This window comes from Rousettus aegyptiacus, unplaced genomic scaffold, assembly GCF_014176215.1.
Source record: "Rousettus aegyptiacus isolate mRouAeg1 unplaced genomic scaffold, mRouAeg1.p scaffold_m13_p_1, whole genome shotgun sequence".
Taxonomy (NCBI): domain Eukaryota; kingdom Metazoa; phylum Chordata; class Mammalia; order Chiroptera; family Pteropodidae; genus Rousettus; species Rousettus aegyptiacus.
The window spans coordinates 117,733,342-117,753,111 of record NW_023416284.1 but is presented as its reverse complement, the minus strand read 5'-3'; the positions used below and the strand labels follow the sequence as shown (position 1 = coordinate 117,753,111).

Sequence of the window (19,770 nt, the reverse complement as noted above, 5' to 3'; positions counted from 1 at the left end):
GCAGAGTGAGAAATTTGGGTTTATGTCACAGACCCACCATTTATCTTCCTTGAAGACAAGGATCTGTTTGTCTTATTCACTGTCACATTCCCAGTCCTGCAAATAGTGCCCAGCACATGGGGAAAATGGTAGAATCAGCTAGCACTTCCACCATGCTATGTGCCAGGCATCCAAGTATATGCTAGCTGAATTGACTGACTTTTTGGCACTGCAACTTTGGGCATTTCACCTTTGAGCCTTGGATGACTAATTTTCAAATTCTACTTAATATCTATTCTATACATGAGGTTGTTATGAAGAACAAACAAGGGAAAAACAAACTATTTGAAAGCATTTTTTAATTTGGGAAGTATATATAAATATAAGCTGTTATAATTGCCATTACAGCATTCACTACATTTTTCCTTAAAATAATTGTATATTAGAACTGTCTTCCCTCTGAATGTATAATGTTCTTTAGAGTAGGAAATATATTTCGATGATTTCTGTTATCCCCAAAACTTGTATCTCGCTATGTTACAGAAGCATGTACTTGGTGAATACTGGTCAAATCTAAATACTTCTTCTATCGTATTTGTATTTTGACCCTTTCATTTCTAAATATGCAAGGAAAGGCTTTGTCAGCTATTGGAGCAATATAAAGCGACAGTAAGGAGACGAAAAAGATGTTTTGTTTAAAAGGTACAGGGAGGAGAGAAAAATTATTTTATATTTTGAAATTATATTACACCCAAGATTCTTTACTAAAGGGAAATATGATTTAAGGTACTTTGGTATGAATTGACAATATATTACTCATTATCAAGATCTGGCCAGTTGAATTTCTGTCTTACTAAACCTGCTTCCCTAAGCTGATGAGACTAAGTCTTCAGAGGAATAAGTCAATAAGGGAGTTGGGGAAAGAAAGGTATGAGGCATCTCTGAAAAGGATGCAACTTGTGTCTTTACTTTCAGATGTTGTCCAATTGCCTCTTCTTTCTCTTTAACCCTGAGGAAACATACCTGCCTATCTGTTAGAGATGTTTTCCATGGGGACTATAAAGTATAGAGAAATGCAGTCCTAAATCATCTGGATTCCTGAAGCTGCAGCTGAGCCTGCAAAACTGGCTGGTTCCTTTTCCTTCTCTCCCTATCTTCTCTAATTCCTATAATAGCTATAATTTCTTGACAGCATCCTAGCTACCAGGCTATATGTTAAGCACTTTATTTACATTCTTTGACTTATACCATATAAAAACTTATGAAGTGGATATATCTTCATTTAATTAGGGAGGAAATGGATGCAACAAGATTAATAACCTGGCCAAGATAACATAACTGGTAAGCGATTAAAATGGGATTAAAATAAAAATTTGAGGAATTCCAAATTTCGTGCTCCAAATCACTTATCTCTTCCCGTCTGCATAAAGAGTCCCTGTTACCAGAAAGCCTTTTCTTTCCTCTATGCACCTGTAGAAAATTCTCTTTCTAAATTTTCTCCTGCCATAATTTTCATGCTGTGGCAAAATGTAATGAATATGCCTATTAACTGTATTCTGTGTCTATAACTAAAGTATGACTGCCTTTTGATGGAAGTACAGTTTAATTTGAGGCAAAAGGCATACATAGAAAAATGTTAAATTTATAAATTACTTAGAATATAAGTAATATATATTCTGATAAATTATTGTGGTATTAACATAAAGATATGCTAAAGACCAATGAAACAGAAAATAAAACGTGTTTGCAAAAAAAAAAATTGTAGAATGTTTATACTATCTTTATTCATAATAGCCAAAAAATAAAAACAAACCAAATCATCAACAGGAGAAAAAAGAAATGAACTCTGGTATACCATATACTGGAATACTACTCGACAACAAAAAGAATTACTAGTACACAAAACAACACAGGAGAATCTAAAAATCAATTACGTTCTGTGAAACAAGTCAGACAAAGGAAGAGTACATATTGTATTGCTAAGTCTATTTATATGGACTTTTAAACATAGATAAATCTAATTATGATGAAACAAATCAGAACAGGGGTTGCTTATGGGGCATGGGAACTGACTGAAAAGAAGCACAAGGTAACTTTCTGAAGTAACGAATGTCCTATATATTGACTGGGATGTTAGTGACCTAGATGAACAGATTTGCCAAAACTCATTTGATTGTACACTTAAAATTTGTGCATTTCACTGGATTTAAACTTTATCTCAATAAAATAAAAATAAACTGTCATGACTTGAGAATAAATACACATATTCTAACACCTAACAGGCTGGCACAATAACATCCATGTTCTACTCCTTTCACGTTCTTCTCATCTCCTGGCTATGTAGTTTATCAGATTTATTGTGTTTCACTGACACTGAGAGGCGGTCTACTTGCCTATCTCATTTTGATCAAGGACAAATATGAATTGCTAGGTTTCCTAGATGATATAACCCTAACTCTGCCAGATCTTAGTTCTTAAGAAGATCGCATTCAACTATGAACATCACCCTCACTTATGTTTTGAGAGACAGTCATTTTTTAATCCATATATAAAGCTTTCACAGGAGGTTTTATCCCAAGTTGTTTGTATAACACTAAGCTTTTGTTCATTGGTTTGGTAAGGGTTTATTTGTGATCATCCTAACGACTTATTGTTTTGGTTTTTAAAGCATCTTTACAAAGTTTGTTTACATTGATATTCACTTGCCAGTGTAATGTCCCATTCCCAAGGATAATGACTAAATATGTGTACACATCTTTGACTCCTGTTTCCACTGATTTTGTCAGGTAACCTCTAAAAGCATGTAAAATACTACCACTGACTGAGGTATTTCAAGCTAATACACCTTCTCTAAGTAGTTTTCCAATAGTGATAAAAGCTTTAGTGATTTCATCCCCTGAGCATTTTGTTTTGGCATGCACTTTAAAGTCACTTAAGAAGAGACTATTTCTTTCATTTGTCACCATGTTTCACATTACTCTAATCTTTGACTTTATCTCCTATTACCTTGAAGAAATATATTTTGCCATATTTTGTGTTCAAAATAAAGTTGAGAGCACTCAATAATATGAAAATGTGAGAACTTAAATATGAAGTAGTTTTCTCTTTTTTGCAGGATAATTTTTTTAAGGGGGCAAAACAATCTCACTTTATATAAGTATATATGCCAATATTAATTAAAGACATTAAAATTTATTTCTTTTCCTTTTTTTATCAGTTGTTAAATAGAAGAGGTAAATATTATGCCTGATTTTCAAAATATGTTACTAATGATAATTCAAAAAGGTTATATTACAGTTTATGAAATTTAGATCTCCTGAATGTAAAGTTTCTATGCTAAACTCCTGAGGACTATGAACTTTTTAAAAATCAAATATATAAAATAATAGATCTGAGAGTCTAATATAACATACAGTAGATATACATATTAAGTAAATGTGGATTTAAAAAATCTTTCTTTCTCCTTGCCATGTAGATTTTTCCCACTACATGTAATAAATTAATGATTCCAAGAAAACTATACTAATAGCAGCATAAACACAATACTTTCTCTCAATTTAAAAAAAGGGGGCTGTTATATCATTTCAAAATTTTACCATAAAAATAACTGAATATATTGTCTTAATTTACAGGACCATTTATTGGGGAAAAAATGAATTTAATGAATTTAAGATTTTTCTTCCTGTTTTCATGTCCTGTGCCTCAAGGACACTATATCAAGAGAATAAAAGGCAACCCATAAAATAAAATATTTGAAAAATCATATATCTGATAAGAGTGTAATTTCCAGACTATATAAAGAATTCCTGTAACTCAACAACAAACTGACAACCCAATTAAAAAATGGGCAAAGGACTGAGAATATACCTTTCTTTGAATATGCATTTCTCCAAAAGACATACAAATGGCTAACAAGCACACAAAAAGATGCTCAATTAGTGAAATGCAAATCAAAACCACAATGAAACACCACTTTGCAACTCACTAGGGACAGTAATAAAAATAAAAAAATATAAAATAACAAGTGTTTGTGAGAGTGTGGAGAAACTGGAACCCTTGTATACAACGTACGGTAGGAATATAAAATGGTGCAATTGCGTACGGTAGTAATATAAAATGGTGCAATTGCTAAAGAAAAGAGTGTAGTTTCTTTAAAAAGTTAAACATAGAATTACCATACAACTCAGCAATTCTACTCCTAAGTATATACCCAAATGAACTGAAAACAGATATTAAAACAAATATAAAACAAACAAAAAAATATACAAGTGTTTACAGAAGCACTGTTCATAGTAGTAAAAATAACCAGATAGAAATAACCAGGTAGAAATAACCAGATGAACATAAAAGAATGTACTAGATCCATATAACAGAATTCATCCCTATAAAAAAATGCAGGACTGATATATCCTACAACATGGATGAACCAAGTGAAAGAAACCAGACACAAGAGGTCTGATGTATTTGACTACATTTATATGAAACATCCAGGTAAATCAGACTGGTGTTTGCCAGGGGGGTTGTGGGGGGGAGAGGAGAAGGAAATGGGAAGTGACTGTTTATTGGATATGGGATGTCCTTTTGGTGTAATGAAAATATCTTGGAACTAGATAGAGGTGGTAAATGACCAATACTATGAAGGTACTAATGCTACTGAAGTGCGCAAGTTAAAATGATTAATGGTTAATTTATGTTATGTAGATTTTATGTAGAAAAAGACAAACCCATTTGTTCAAAAATTCAATCTTAGGAAACAATTACCTACAGACATTATATTACACATAATGGTATGCTGTCAATAAAGGATGTTTTAATTTTCTAGCTATTAGATCATCTGTGATGTGTTTAGTGTTCTACAGTACCTTTTTATAATTAATTACAAGGAATAAAGGCAAATGGCACTCTCTCTCTAAATACAATTGAGAAAAAAATACAAACTCATATTTTGCATCGCAAGGTCATCGCTGAAACTTATGTTTGAGATTATATTTTGTTATTTGTAAAATATGAATAGCATAGCAAACCAGTAGCATAGTGAATGGTAATCCAATGTTACAAGTGTGAACTACTATTTTGTTTGAAGATTTAATTTACTTCATTTTTTATATTTTGCAAATGCCTGAGAAACAGATGAAACATGGAAATATCAGATCTGCATCTCCTGCATGAGTTTGTATTTCCTTTCTATCACATACAAGCTGTGTGACTTTGGCCAAGTTATTTCACCTAACTTCAATAACTTTTGTATTAAAATGAGAAGAATAAAATATTTCATGAGATTGTTTTGATGATTAAGTTAGTCAACATTTGTCAAGCAATTAGACAATGCCTCACAGATAATAATTGCTATATATATGTCAAATAAAAATACATAAAGAAATAACCATGGCCCTTTCATGAACATTCTATGAGGAAAAAACCCCAAAATTTTACTTCTCCAAGAGCACAATGATGCAGTCTATCCAACCATGAAAAGCAAACAACTCTCCCTCCTCCAAATTTTTAGATGAATCCTTTGGTTTTGGTCAGTGGTTCTAGAATCACTTTTATTTCAATGAGGGTCAGTAATAAACCTGTTGCTATTAACTCAAATTACAGGTGAAAAAAGAAGTTAGTCAAAGAAAAAGAGGATAGGCTTATAAGACCAAAGATGGGCACCGCTCTGAATAAAACAGAGAGATGCCAAAACAGGGCACAAAAATATGCATATAACGATGTTGAATGAAGATTTTTAAAACAAATTATTAAAGACTACTTTTTAAAAGCAGTTCTTAGGTTCACATGAAAACTATAAAGGTAGAGATCAATTAAAATAACTTTATTTTCTCTATTTCTGATGACTATATAGTTCAAAGTATTATTTTATAAAACTTTTATAAAGAAAAAGGTTTTCATTTTACAGTTCAAGACTCACTAATATAAAGTTTAAATGAGCAATACCACAGAATATAAGTAATTGAATATCAGAAACACCATATCCACTTGGTGGATAGATTAGAACCACAGATAAATGAATACTGACTAAAGCTATCTGTTTACCACACGCTCTGTTTCCACACAAGATTAATGAGCTCAAAATTAGCTTTTTTCTTGACCAAGGGAATTCCATTTTCTGTAGAGATAAGGCACACTTCATTCACTCAAAAATATATAAAGTTAAATCCTTCTTTGACGCTTCAGTATTCTATTTAACAGGGTTGCATCAGACATACATAGATTGAAAATCTATTTGCTGTTTAATTAAAATTCAAATTGAACTAGGCATCTATCAAACCGGACATTGAAATATATATATATTTTTAGTATAAGTATTTCTCAAACATTGCATAGCATATACTTATACTACAAATTATTTGTTGTTTACCTGAAATTCAAATTTAACTGGCCATTCTGTATTTTATCTGGCAACTTGTATTTGCTATGACAAAACTAAAGATTTATTCAAGTTGTCTCTGTAAGAATGCCATACTAACTGTTATTCTGCTGATTCCACCAACCCCAAAAAGAGCTTTTTGAGGGCAGAATACGAGATTGCAATGCTAGTACAAAGCACAAAGTATAGCTTTCTGGGTCTGTAAACTAAATATATGGACCTTCTTAACACTGGACTATTATCTCTAGGCACAACCTACAATAAACATTAAATATGGCATCTCTGACGTCACAATGGGAAGCATTATAACCCAAGAGGCGACTCTGGAAGCTTTAGCAACATAAAACTGTTGAGGGAATAAACTGCAATGAAAATGAGTTCTCTATAAGACACTGTTGAAAGACAATTCTCCAAGGGTCTTTTACATTTCTGCAACTCCTGTGAGCAGAAGCACTGTCCTTGTTCTAGACTATCTTTTCAAGAAAGCTTTTATTGAGAACGGCCTGGAAAGATGGAGATATGTCTCCTTTTGGAACAAAGCACAGGTTTGCTTACAACCATGGTAGATAAAGATTCCTTTTGGAATCAATGGCAGACATGCTAACTGTCCATTATAGAACATTTGGGGTCATAAGCACAGAGTTTTTCTCCTGTAATGCAATTCACTGGTGTGAACCTGGCCTTCTCAGTGTTGACTCTGGAAATTGAGATTCAAGGAATCCAGTGCAAATGATGACACTCTGGTTACTGTTATTGCTGTGAATAATAAAGTCCTTTGTCTCGGACCCAGAATCAGAGTTCTTTGTCTCTGATCTCATATCTTCTGCCAGCATCCATGAATAAATCTATGGAAGGTTAACTTATTAGCTGTGAGTAAAATCTCAGATTTTTACAGTTCTTGATACATAAAAAATTCATTATAATTTAAATATATTTTTAGTTTTCATAAGTTATCTTGCTTGATAATTCCATTTCTCAGTGTGAAATGACTAAGGCACCTTTCACTTGATATTAAATATCTTTTATCTTTTCCCCAGCATATTAACAGATAACTGACATATAACATTGTATAAGCTTCAGGTGTTGATTTGACATACTTAACACATTGCAACATGATTACCATCTTAGCATTAGTTAACACCTCCATCATATAATTACCATTTCTTTTTTGTGCTGAGAACATTTAAGATGTACTATCTTAGCAACTTTCAAGTATATAATACTGTACTGTAACTACAAATACCATGCTGTACATTAGATTCCCAGAGATTATTTATATTATATCTGAAGTTTGTATCCTTTGACCGACATTCTCCCGTTTCACCCACCTTCAGGCTCTGGTAATCACCATTGTACTCTGTTTCTGAGTTTGGCTTTTTTAGATCCACATATAAGTCAGATCATGCAGTATTTATCTTTTTATGACTTATTTCCCTTTGCATAATACCCTCGAGGTCTATCCACACTGTTGCAAATATGGTACAATGTCTAATTGTTGAGTAATTTTCCAGAGTGTATGTGTGTGTGTGTGTGTGTGTGTGTGTGTGTGTGTGTGTGTCTCACATCTTATTTATCCATCGGTGGACACAGGTTATTTCCATGTTATGGCTATTGTGAATAATGTTGCTATAAACCTGGGAGTACAGATAGCTTTTTGAGATCCTGTTTTCATTTCCTTCGGATATATACCCAGAAGTGAGATTGCTGGATCATATAGTAGTTCTATTTTTAATTTTTTTAAGGAACCTCTTAAGGAATCCTTCACAAGGGTTCTTTTTCTCCACATCCTTGCCAATACTTGTTATCTCTTGACTTTTTGATGAGAGCTACTTTAACAGGTGTGAGGTGATAATTCATTGTGGTTTTGATTTGCATTTCTCTGATAATTACTGATGTTGAGTACCTTTTCATGTACCTGTTGGTCGTCTGTATCTTTGCTTAAATGTCTATTCAGTTCCTCTGCCAATTTTTTAAATGGATTTTTCTTGCTATTAAGTCGTATGAGTTTTTTAATATATATATACATTTTGGATATTAATGCCTTATTAGATATATGATTGGAAAATATCCTCTCCTGTTTGGTAGATTTCCTTTCATTTTGTTGATGGTTTCCTTTGCTTTGCAGAGGAAATTTTATGGTTTGATGTAGTCCACTTGTTTAGTTCACCTTTGCTTTTGGTGTCAAATAAAACATATCACTAGCAAAATCAATATCAAGGAGCTTTTTCTCTCTGTTTGCCTCAAAGTTTTACAGTTACAGGTCTAATGTTTAAGTCTTTCATTCATTTTAAGTTAATTTTTGTGAGCAGTGTTAGATAGGGGTCAATTTCATTCATTCTTCTACATGTGATTATCCAGTTTTCCCAAAACCATTCATTGACGAGACTATCGTTTCCCCATTGAGTATTTTTGGCTCTCTTGTCAAGTATTAGTTGACTATACATATATGCAAGGGTTTATTTCTGGGCTCTCAATTTGATTCCATTAGTCTAGTCTATTTTATGCCAGTACCATACTATTTTGATTACTATAGCTTTGTAGTATAGTTTGAAATCAGGAAATGTGATATTTTCAGTTTTGCTCTTGTTTCTCAGGATTGCTTTGGCTATCTGGGGTGTTTTGTTGTTCTATATAAATTTTAGTATTATTTTTTCTATTTCTAAGGGCTCTCTTAGACCTAAGCTGTGTCACCTTGGGGGAGGGGCGATGTGAGTAAAGGCAAGCTGTTCCTCTTGCTAGAACTTCAGTGTGTCCAAATTTGTATTTACTTTGCTTCAACTGAATGCTGGAATTTTCCTCTGGAAACTTAGACTTCCATCAAGGCCCTCTTGACCATAGATAATTGCCTAAGTCAGTGTTCTCCAGGGCTCCTACATGGTCGCCAAGAGGAGTTGGAGGTGGTTAATAGGCCACTACAGGTTCCATAGCCAGAACTGAGGTCTGTCTGCCTATTACCTGATGCACAGGTGGTGAGATTCCTCTCAGGTTCATTGGTACATTGTGCTAGATTCCACAGCTCTGACAAGGACACTTTTGTTTGTGGATGCAGGCCAAATTTTTGTTGTTATGGGTGGGACAAAATGATGAATGTCTTTCATTGCCATGATGCTGACATTACTCTCTTTTATCTTTTTAATTAGTATGGGTCACTAGGAACCATTCACGTACAATTGTCTCTATGCTCTAATGTGATTGTGCATGGCACGTGACCACAGAATTCAATAATTTTGGATGACTTAATTTTCCAAGAATTTGAAAATCTGCTCTTTCTGAACTGATTCATTAAATTGTTCAAGTATAGATTTATATTTCTTCTTTTCAGTCCAACTGTTTGCTTCACTATTTGTTTTTACCTCAACAAGGAGAGACTCCATATCATCGGTTCGCTTCTATGACAGTTCAATTTTGCTGTTTCTAAATGCATTACCAGACAGCCTGTAAACTTTATTATAGCAAAGTCTGTCTCTGTACAAACAATGAATGACCCTTGGACTTCTTTGGTTATTGTAGGTTTAGCAATGTATTCTCAGTGTACTGATATAGTTTATGAGCAAAGTTCCTATTGAACTACATAAACAGGAACCAATGGACATAGTATGCCACCATTTCTTCAGTTTTTGTGATACACAGCAGGGAAGGGCAGGGCAGGGCAAGACTTATTATCTCTAGTTAAATAACATTAGAGAACTTTTCATTGTATCTTAATTATCCCTTCTTGATTACTTCAGGAGTTAAATAGGCCCAGTCTTAGTATTTAGAATGGGGTGAAAAAAGGGAAATTCTAGGTATGATTTCTCAGTTTATCTTTGGCATTTTAGTTTTTCATAAACCTAATTTTGTCTTGGCCTCTCTCCTTTGCTCCTTTATTTTATTTTATTTTTTTAAATGTGTTCACCAGCTACTCTCTGATTATCGAAATTTACCATCTTGTTCTATTCTACCCAGGACAATACCAGTCTCATAAAATATTATGCTACAAAATTGCCTCTGATCTTTGCTATCATCTTCTTCTATTTTGCAAGGTAAAAAAGCAAGTGGTGAAGAACACCAATGACTGAGCCGTATTGCCAGGGTTTGAACCCTGTCTCTGTCACTCACTACTGGTAACAGCAAATAAGAACAAATTCACAGTCATATGAGAAAATGTTAACACATTTTTCTTGGTAAGTGATAGAACTAGCAGCTATAAACTCATTAAGACTATAAAAAGTTTGAACAAAATGATTTATAAATTTAACCTAGCAGACATATTCAGAACGCTTAACCCAACAACCTGAAGAATATATATTTCTGCTATAAGTGAGTCCCAATATTAAAGTACTGGAATCGCATAGTATGTGCCCTAATCACAATGAAGATAAGCTAGATATTAATACCAAAAAGACAACCAAAACATTCATATGTATGGAAATAAATAAAGAAACATATTTCTGGATATGAAAGATTTTTAGTTAGCAAGAGATAGAGGTATGCTCAGGTTACTTCTGGCTGTGTAGGATTTTTATGAGGATAAAAAGCAAAGTAAGGACATCTGGAGAACTGACTCTATAGTCAAATAGCCAGTTCTTGTGAAATTGTGTTTCTGTTATTGCCAAGGAAATAACAAATAGACTAATATCCTAATATCACTCTAGTAGGTATTGTTTCAGAAATAAGCACATGTTCTTCCATTTTCTGGTCATTCTTCTATTCTCATGTTTCTCTTTAGCTCTGACTCTGCTTTGTTTTTAACCCTAACTTGAATTCCTACCTTATGATAATTGGTTTACTCATGGTTTCTCCTGTCTCATGGCTTTTGCCTATGACATTCTCGGTCTTCGTTTCTGCCATTGCTTACCTAACTGTGTCTCTTCTTGTGTGTTCCATGTTTAAATTACTAAAGAGAAATGATCTGAACCTGTGAGTCTGTCATTCTTTCAATACAAAATGCACCAAATCAGTAGTTTAGGCAGTAGGCAACCTCAAAAAATTACTAGTCTTCCTCATTCATATCCTGGCTTTCAACTAAGTGCCAATCTCTAATTCAGGACTGCATGGTCATATGATACAAAATATGGCAACTTATGGACAAGAACTGTCTCTGATCCCTTATTTCAGAAGAAGACTGACTATGTTTGGGTAGGTACTCATTTTTTTGCACTTTGGAGCAAGAAAAAAGTAACAATAATTAAATCTGAAACAACATACCCAATGTTGACTTTATAATAGTTTTGTTTATATGTGTTACATTAAGTCAAAGATTTTTGTGCAATAGATGTTAATAGTTATGGTAGGTTGCAATTTTCCCCATTCAGCAGTCATCTATGTATAAAGTAGTATCCTGTTATTGACTAGGATACTGTTTCTGTTTATATATAGAAAATGAAAAAACAGATAGATATATATTTTAGTTTAATAAATCATTATATATACTAATGGAAAAAAAGAAACTTTTCTAAATAACATTGAATCAAAGAATAAGTTACTCAAAAAATTAGAAAATATTGAGAACTGAAGGATAAAAAATACAATATATCAAAACTTGTAGAATGCAGCTAAAGCAGTACTTATAAACTTACAAACTTAAATATGTATGAGAAAAGAAATGCTACAAATAATAAGCTAAGCACCTACTTATAGATGTTTATAAAGACAGTAAAATAAACTACAGAAAGTAAGAGGAAACACTAATGTCAAAAACAAAACTAATAAAAAACAAAACACACAAAAGCATACAGGAGAGAATTAACAACATCAAAAGTTAGTTCTTTGAAAAAGAACTAATGAAATGACAAAGTTCTGGTGGGAATTGATCAAGGAAAAAAGTGAAGGCACAACATTTAATATCAGGAATGAACTAAGAGAAAAATACTACTGATATCACATCTGTTAAAAAGATAACTGAAGGATACAATAAATTATTTTATGCCAATAAATTAGTAAATTTAGATGGAATAGAAAACATCTAGAAGAATATAACTTACCAAAATTGATTGAAAAAGAAATAAAATATAGATTTCTCATTAATATTATATCATCTGAATCTAATTACCAGGAAACATAATGCAAACCCAAGCTGAAGAATGGTCTACACAACTTCTGGTTAATACTCAAAGTCATAAAAGACAAAGAAAATATAGGATGCTGTTCCAGAGTAAATGAGTCTAAAAACACTTTAAAGGAATATAATAACTGAATGCAATGTGTGATACTAAATTTGACCCTGGAAAAGGTTTCACACAGGACATTATTAAGACAACTGATAAAACTGAGAAAGCAGAGATGTAAGGCTTCATGATTATACATGAGATAGTAGTACTATATCAATATTAAATTTCCTAAAGTTGATCATTATATTGTGGTTAAGTAAGAGACTATCTTTGTTCTTAGTCAATATATCCTTAAGTATATTGGGGATATATACCCTTAAGTATTCAGGAATAAAAGAGCATGATGTCTATAACTATCGAATGGTCTAGAAAACTAAAAAACATAACTATCTACAAAAAGAAGAAATAATAAAGCAAATGTGCCAAAACGATACTTGTGATTCTGATGAAAAATATATGGGAGTTTTGCGTACTCTTTTTGTAACGCTTCTGTAAATTCTCTATTTTAGAAGCTATATGATTTTGCCTTTCATATTTGTCTTTAATCCACCTGAAATTAAATTTTATATATTTTTTCCACATGGATACCCAATAGTTCCAGCATCATTTATTGAAAATCTCACATTTTCCTTGCTGATTTACATATATTAAGTCCAAATATGGCTATGTCTATATCTGGCCTTCCTCTTCTGTTCCATCTATATTAAAATTAAGACCACCAGTTCATCAAAAGACACCATAGAGTGGAATAAAAAAAAAAACCATAAAATGAGAGAGGATTTATTTATAAAGCACAACAGGACCAATACTTAAGAATACATAGAAAACCACTATGAATCAAGAAGAAAAAGAAAGGTAATCCTATAGCAAAGTGGGCAATTTGAACAGGCATGTCATAAAGAAGAAATCTACACAGCCAATAATCATACAAAGCAGCAAACTGCATGCACAAAGTCATCAGAGAAATGCAAATTAAAACCGTAACAGTATCAAGAATATGTAGAGTAACAGTATCAAGGGTATGTAGAGTAACAAGAACTCTCACAGAGTGCTGGTGGGCATGGTGGGCATGAAAATTAGCACCACTCTGGAAAACAGTGTGACATTAGTCAGTAAAATTGAAGTTACGTATATTCTAGGACACGGAAATTTCCTTGCAGATAAATACTTTGGAGAAACTGGTATGCCAGGAAATGTGTACAAGAATGTTCATAGCAGCTTGGTTCATAAGTAACTACAAGTTAGAAGTAATCCAGATGTCTATCAACAGTAGAATGGATAAACAAAATTCTGGATATAGTCAAATGGAATACAACACAGCAATGAAATGAACAATTTACAACTACTGACAAAAACATAAATTAATATCACAAACAGAATCTTGAGTGAAAAAAGATACAAAATAGTATGATACTGTATGATTTCATTTATATAGAATTCAATAATGCAGGCTGAATAACATAACAGGTTATTTTAATAAACGACTATTATTTAGTGTACATACATAGGTGGTAAAACTTAAAGAGAAGTAAGAAACTCATCATGACAAAAGACTGAACAATGATTGCTTCTAAACATCAGAGAGGGAACAGAAATTGGAAAATACACATAGAGGACTTCCATGGTATTGATGATTTTCTATTTCTTGATCTGGGAGATAGTGAAAATTATGTTTTTTAAATTATTTGCCAAAATGTGCACGTTTATTGCACATTTCTGATTTTGATTACATGTTATGTTTTATAATTAAGAAAACAAGAAACAGAAAAAAGAAAGTAGACATGATAATTTTAAGGAACTACTAACAGTTTAGGAAAATTAGTGTGCACGGAGTGTATGAAGTTATAAGACTGGAAAGGTAGTCAAAGGTTTAATATCCCAAAGCCTCTTGATCGGCTAGACAATATAACTATACAAAAATTTCTGCATAACGTGCATACTAGGCTTATAGCAAACATGTATGTCTAGACTAGTCCCCTAACCCTGCCGAGTTCATAATACATGTCCCTATAAGAGGTGAGGGAAAAAGAGGAGGGTGGAGAAAGGAGAAAAAGATGGAGAGAGAGATTCTATTTTAGTTTGAGATGGCTTTCTAGTTTCTGATTTCTGTACCCAATGAGACCTGGCTGTAACTCTTGTTCTTGGGCTCCAGAGGCTATCCTGTATAATATATTTTCCTATGTTATTTACATCTGGGTAGTTTTTCTTACTAGCAGGGGTTGTTAACTAAGAAAAGTCATGTGCTCAACTGTATTATCCTATTATTAATTTTAGAAGTAAAACAATAAAATAAGTCTCTTTTCTGATTTACCATTGTATTAGGTAAAAACCATGCTTTTTATTCATAAGAAATTTCTAAATGTAATACTCATTAAGATGCTGTAACATCACTTTTCTTTAACTTACCCTCAGAGTATGGTGCTGTTGTGCTAATAATAGTCTTAGTTCTTCATGTAGTGTTATAACTTCCAGAAACTGTCCCCATAAAGCCATTAGAAGTGAGCAAAGTTGTGCAAGATTCATATTTATAAGTTCTGCCAGTTCGTCAGGATTTTCTATTTTCTGAAATGACAAGAAAAAAAACTCTTCACTGTTCTGAGATTTACCATAACATATTTAATATATTATTGAGAATATTAATATAGAGGCAAATTATTAGCTTTAACAGGAAACGTGTGTGTATGGAAAGAGAAACCAACTGATCAATGTTTTTTTTTCTATTCCATAGATACTCTAGCAATTTTCAACAACTTAACCAATATCTCAATATCTGAGATACCTTGTAACTGTAATAACGTCAAATATAGTCTAAAATTATGAATCAGGGTTTTATAGAGCATGATCAACTTCAAACACTAAAATACTGGGAATTTTAAACATAATGAACAAATCATGATGAAAGTTATAACATTTTTGAAAGATAATGAAATCTTAAAATAGGACTTTTTTCTCTAATCAGCTAACTAAAGTACTTAAAGGATCTGTAACTCCTCAGAAAGGACTGCATAATTTCTAAAGTACTAGTTTTCTCTCATGCCTATGTTCCTAGGTTCTATTTTGTTTGTGGCAATTTTTTCCCCCCATGAAAGCAGTAATTTAATTTCTAGTAATTAATACATAAATTTCCCTCTCTATATTAGTCAAGTCAATCCATAAACCAAACACAATATATCATTTAAAAATGTATATATGACAACAATTTATGCTTTTCCTGCTTAATTTAAAATAAGTAGCAGTGCTCATTTATTAAATGGGAGAAAGACTGTAAAGAGGATTATCATTCACCCAAACTTCATTTACTAATTTGTGGGACCGGTCTATGCGGTGGTTTACAGTGTGTGCACCCCCCCCCGCCGCCCGCCTCCACCCCCAGCAGCAACGGCATCGCCTGGGAATTTGTAATAAATGCAAATTCCCAGGCCTCTCCCCAGACCTTCTGTATCAGATTGTGGGGCCCACCAACCTGGGAATTAACAAAGCCCCCCAGGTGGTTCTGAGTCTCAAAGTTTGCCCCATGCTTTGCCTTCACTCTGTAGGCATATAAAGCCATGCCCACAATAAGCTTCCCGCTCAAGACTAGAAGGTCATTTTTCAGCAGGCCCAAGTACCCCTGCCTCCAAGAGTGCTTGTGGCAATTCTTTTACAGAATTGTCAAATACTTCTTTCTTTCTCTTTTCTAACAATTCATCCATCCACTATTTATTGAGCACCGTTTCAATGCTCGGGCCTATAATCTATAGCTACAGAGATTAATTTGCAGCTCACAGTCAAGTAAGGAAAGAAAAGTGGGTAAACAATTATACTATTATGAGTGTTCTAAAACTAGTATTAAATTATCCCATTTATTTAAAAATTCACCTAAACTGATGATAAAAGTACCGGATTGTACTATGAAACACAATCTTTTAAAAGGAATTTGGTTTCCTTGCATGATAAAATAAGGATTTCTAATCAAAGAATACTAAAAGACTAGAAATCAGAATGACTGTTTCTCTTTTGGATAAGCATTTTTATTGTTTAATTCAACTGAAGCAGCAAGTCAGTTTTTAGGAAGATAATATCTTGCTGTAAAAACTGAAGACAACTGAAGATAATTACTAGTAACTAGGAAATCTACTTTAAATATATAGATAGATGCTGATTTTATTTCTCTACCTTAAAGAAGGTAAATGTAGTCTATTCAGGTTGAAGTTGAAAATCACTCCCATAGTTTCAATTATCACCTATATACCAAGGATGGCTAAATTTATATTTCTGGATCCCATGCCTCCTGACATCTAGACCCATTACCTACTATATTGGATATAAAAAGAAAGATGTTTAAGTTCAACATGTCACAAATTGTTAATTATATCTCCACTTTCTCTTTCTAAAAAAAAAAAAGTCCCCAACCCCCAAAATGTTGCTTTTCTTCTCCCAACCAAACCAAGTTTCCTTTTATCTACCCTAACTCAAAGAACACATTAACCAAAAATTTAGCAGAATTAGAACTAAGAGAAGGAATGGTGTTTTATACACTTTTGTGACTCTGGTTATTGATACGTACTAGTCACTCAACAATTATTTACTATATGAATAAATGAAGGAATAAATAAGGAATTATAGGCTTCAGATAAGGAAAAAGCTCTCAGAACTTATATACAAACTCAGAAAATGTTGACAAATATCAGAATTCTGGAATAGAAGCTAATAGAGTAAATATATGCTAAATACTGATTCATTAACAAATATATCTATAGATGTGTTTTGCCCCAAGGAAGGGTTTACAACTGTATTAGAAATGAAGCTAACAAGGTTTTCATATCTCTCTTAAGAACACAAAGAAGATTAAAATGTACTATAAAATAAGCTGAAACCCGTAATATTGTTCCAAGAATGGTTTAAACAAAGTTTAGAAAAAGAGGACTTAGATAAGCACTTGAGAGTGATTAGAAAGCATTATGTAAGGAAAGCAACACTGTATCTAGTACAATCTACACACAAACAGAAATAATTCTCTTGGCCTTACCTTAAGCTGAATAAAGTATACAACTCTTTTTTCTTGTCCTGAGTGCAGGGCTATCTAGATACCTTGTAATTACTAATTTTATTTCTTAGGGATCATGGTACCACAGTTCTGAGAGGGGACTTTAGTATTTTCATTATTGGGAAAGCATCCCTTCAAATATAAATAAATTACTCCTCTGGTTTACATAAACCTTTACAATAAGTCTTAAAATATAATGAAAATATTTTTTAAGTTAAAAAAGATATTAGAATTTAGTTTGAGATCTTGTATATGTTTAGATATAGGAATAGTAAGATCTTAACATTTGTATCATGTTTTTTCAAATATCATTCATTATCTTGTCTTACACAGAATATACTTTTTTTCATAGCATTCACTGATCTTGTTGGATTACAAAATAGTGCTTACTTTAATAGACTTGGAAAATGAACTTTAGACTGTACACATTTTAGTGTACAGTCCTCAACATTTTTCAGTTATACATACAAAAAGCTACTCATATACAGTTTTATACCATTTCCACTGAATATCACAATATAAGCATTTTCCTACACTATCAAACATCTGCTGAAAAGCGTCATTTTAAAGGCTGTACAACAATTTGATCTGTTGAAATAAAACAAATTTTCATTTCTAAACAATATCATTTTACAAAAATAGGTTAAGTTTAAGTGAGATTTTAAAAATTTGCCCACAAATTCTTTGAGTAAACTAACAGAAGAAAAAGCACACTTTTGATCAGTTAATTGTCTTTGCTATTTCGCTTGTATGCAGATTAATATATATTATAAAGATAATTTAACTTCATGCTCAAGTCAAATGTCTTTTGATCAACTAAGCTATGGTTCTACCATGATCAATAATTTCATCTTTGCATTTTAGAAAGGTTAATCAAGTTTTCTTTGACAAAAATTTTAGAATAGGAAACAGAATCCATTTAAATAATCTGATAATGTGAATTTTAAAAATCCAAGTACCTTAACTTCTTCACATAATTCAGTAAGCCGAGCTTCTACATCCATGTCCTCTGAAAGGATTAAAGAATAATTAGAGGAAGTATTTCAATGTTAGATCTGAAAACTAATTTTGAAATTATATAAATTAGATTTTAAAAACCAGAGGTTTGAAAAATATTGACTATATTCAATGAACTAAATTTCAATATATTTTCATAAACACATTAATCATGTAGGTTATGTGATAATTATTAAATTCTATCTTCTGATTATTAAATAGTGTTTCAGTTCTCATAAGAGGCTAAATAGTCTGGGAAATGACTATATACCTAAAGTAACTTGCATTACAGAAAAGACAAAACATATAATTAGGTTTTATTGCATTTCATATATTTTAAATTCCGATAAAGCTTAGTATTTTGTGTTACATGGCTACTAGACTTGCTTTTTACAAAAGCTATTCCTAAAAAATTCAAGTCAAATAAATTTCTATAATCAAAACATATTTAAAACATACTTGGAGTATAAACTATTTAATGAAAATAACTGACAAAATCCTTTTCAATAAAAAGATTCTAATTTAGTTTAATATTTAGATTTCTATAAGATAATCTAAAACTGAGGCTAAAATTTTCTATACAATCCTAATTTATTTAATGTATGCTACAACCATATTTAAAGGGAAGTACAGGTTAATTTACAACTAAAGTGGTAATAATTACAAGGGAATATAGAAACTAACAGAATTGAGTTATTCATTTTTGTTTTTAGGAAAGGAATTTCCCTAAAGTCTGAAATATCATGTTCAAATACACTTAATTTTTATTCAGAATCAAACCAAAATGAGTTCTCCTAAAAAAACAGCATAGCTGTGATCACACATAATTCCATAATCTTAAAGAGAATTTAATATATCATTCTTACAGAAGAATACTTTCTATGAAATCCCTGAATTCACTAATCAGCTCAATATCTCATTAAATACTGTTAAATACTTGATAAAAAGAATGATAATTATTTAAATTTTATAAAAATAAGCAGTTACAATTATGTGGTATATACAACCAAATATGTGAACAACAGATGCTCAATTGGTAACTAAAACCAGTAGGATACACATATATTTTGTAATTCACAAAATCTATAAATGAAACTATATTTATTCAATCTATTGATAACTAAAGAAATCTGCTAAGGCTTCACAAATTATTCTACTGTCCGATTAATCAGTGATTTCTAATACTGTTTTCCAAAATTAAAAAAAAATTGCAGCAAACCCTGTATTAAAATAATAACTTTCATATGCTAGTATCTGCTTTCACATTACTAATGATCTTTTTCTGTAACAGAAGAAAATCAGTGAAG

The 19,770-nt window shown here is 32.0% G+C and overlaps 1 protein-coding gene across 8 annotated transcripts in view; it reads right to left on the bottom strand.

Annotated features, from left to right (window-relative positions):
* The window catches only part of FAM135A (family with sequence similarity 135 member A), a 94,600-nt gene that overhangs the window by 23,320 nt on the left and 51,510 nt on the right, over positions 1-19,770 (bottom strand). For 7 of the 8 annotated variants that reach the window (XM_036219172.1, XM_016157622.2, XM_016157618.2 and 4 more), the window contains 2 exons: positions 18,427-18,476; positions 14,848-15,003 (listed from right to left, as the gene is read on the bottom strand). In XM_036219172.1, the coding sequence (XP_036075065.1) occupies positions 14,848-15,003; positions 18,427-18,476 (206 nt within the window). Of the gene's footprint in view, positions 1-14,847; positions 15,004-18,426; positions 18,477-19,770 lie in introns of those variants that run through there. The other variant, XM_036219164.1, reaches the window with a different exon arrangement.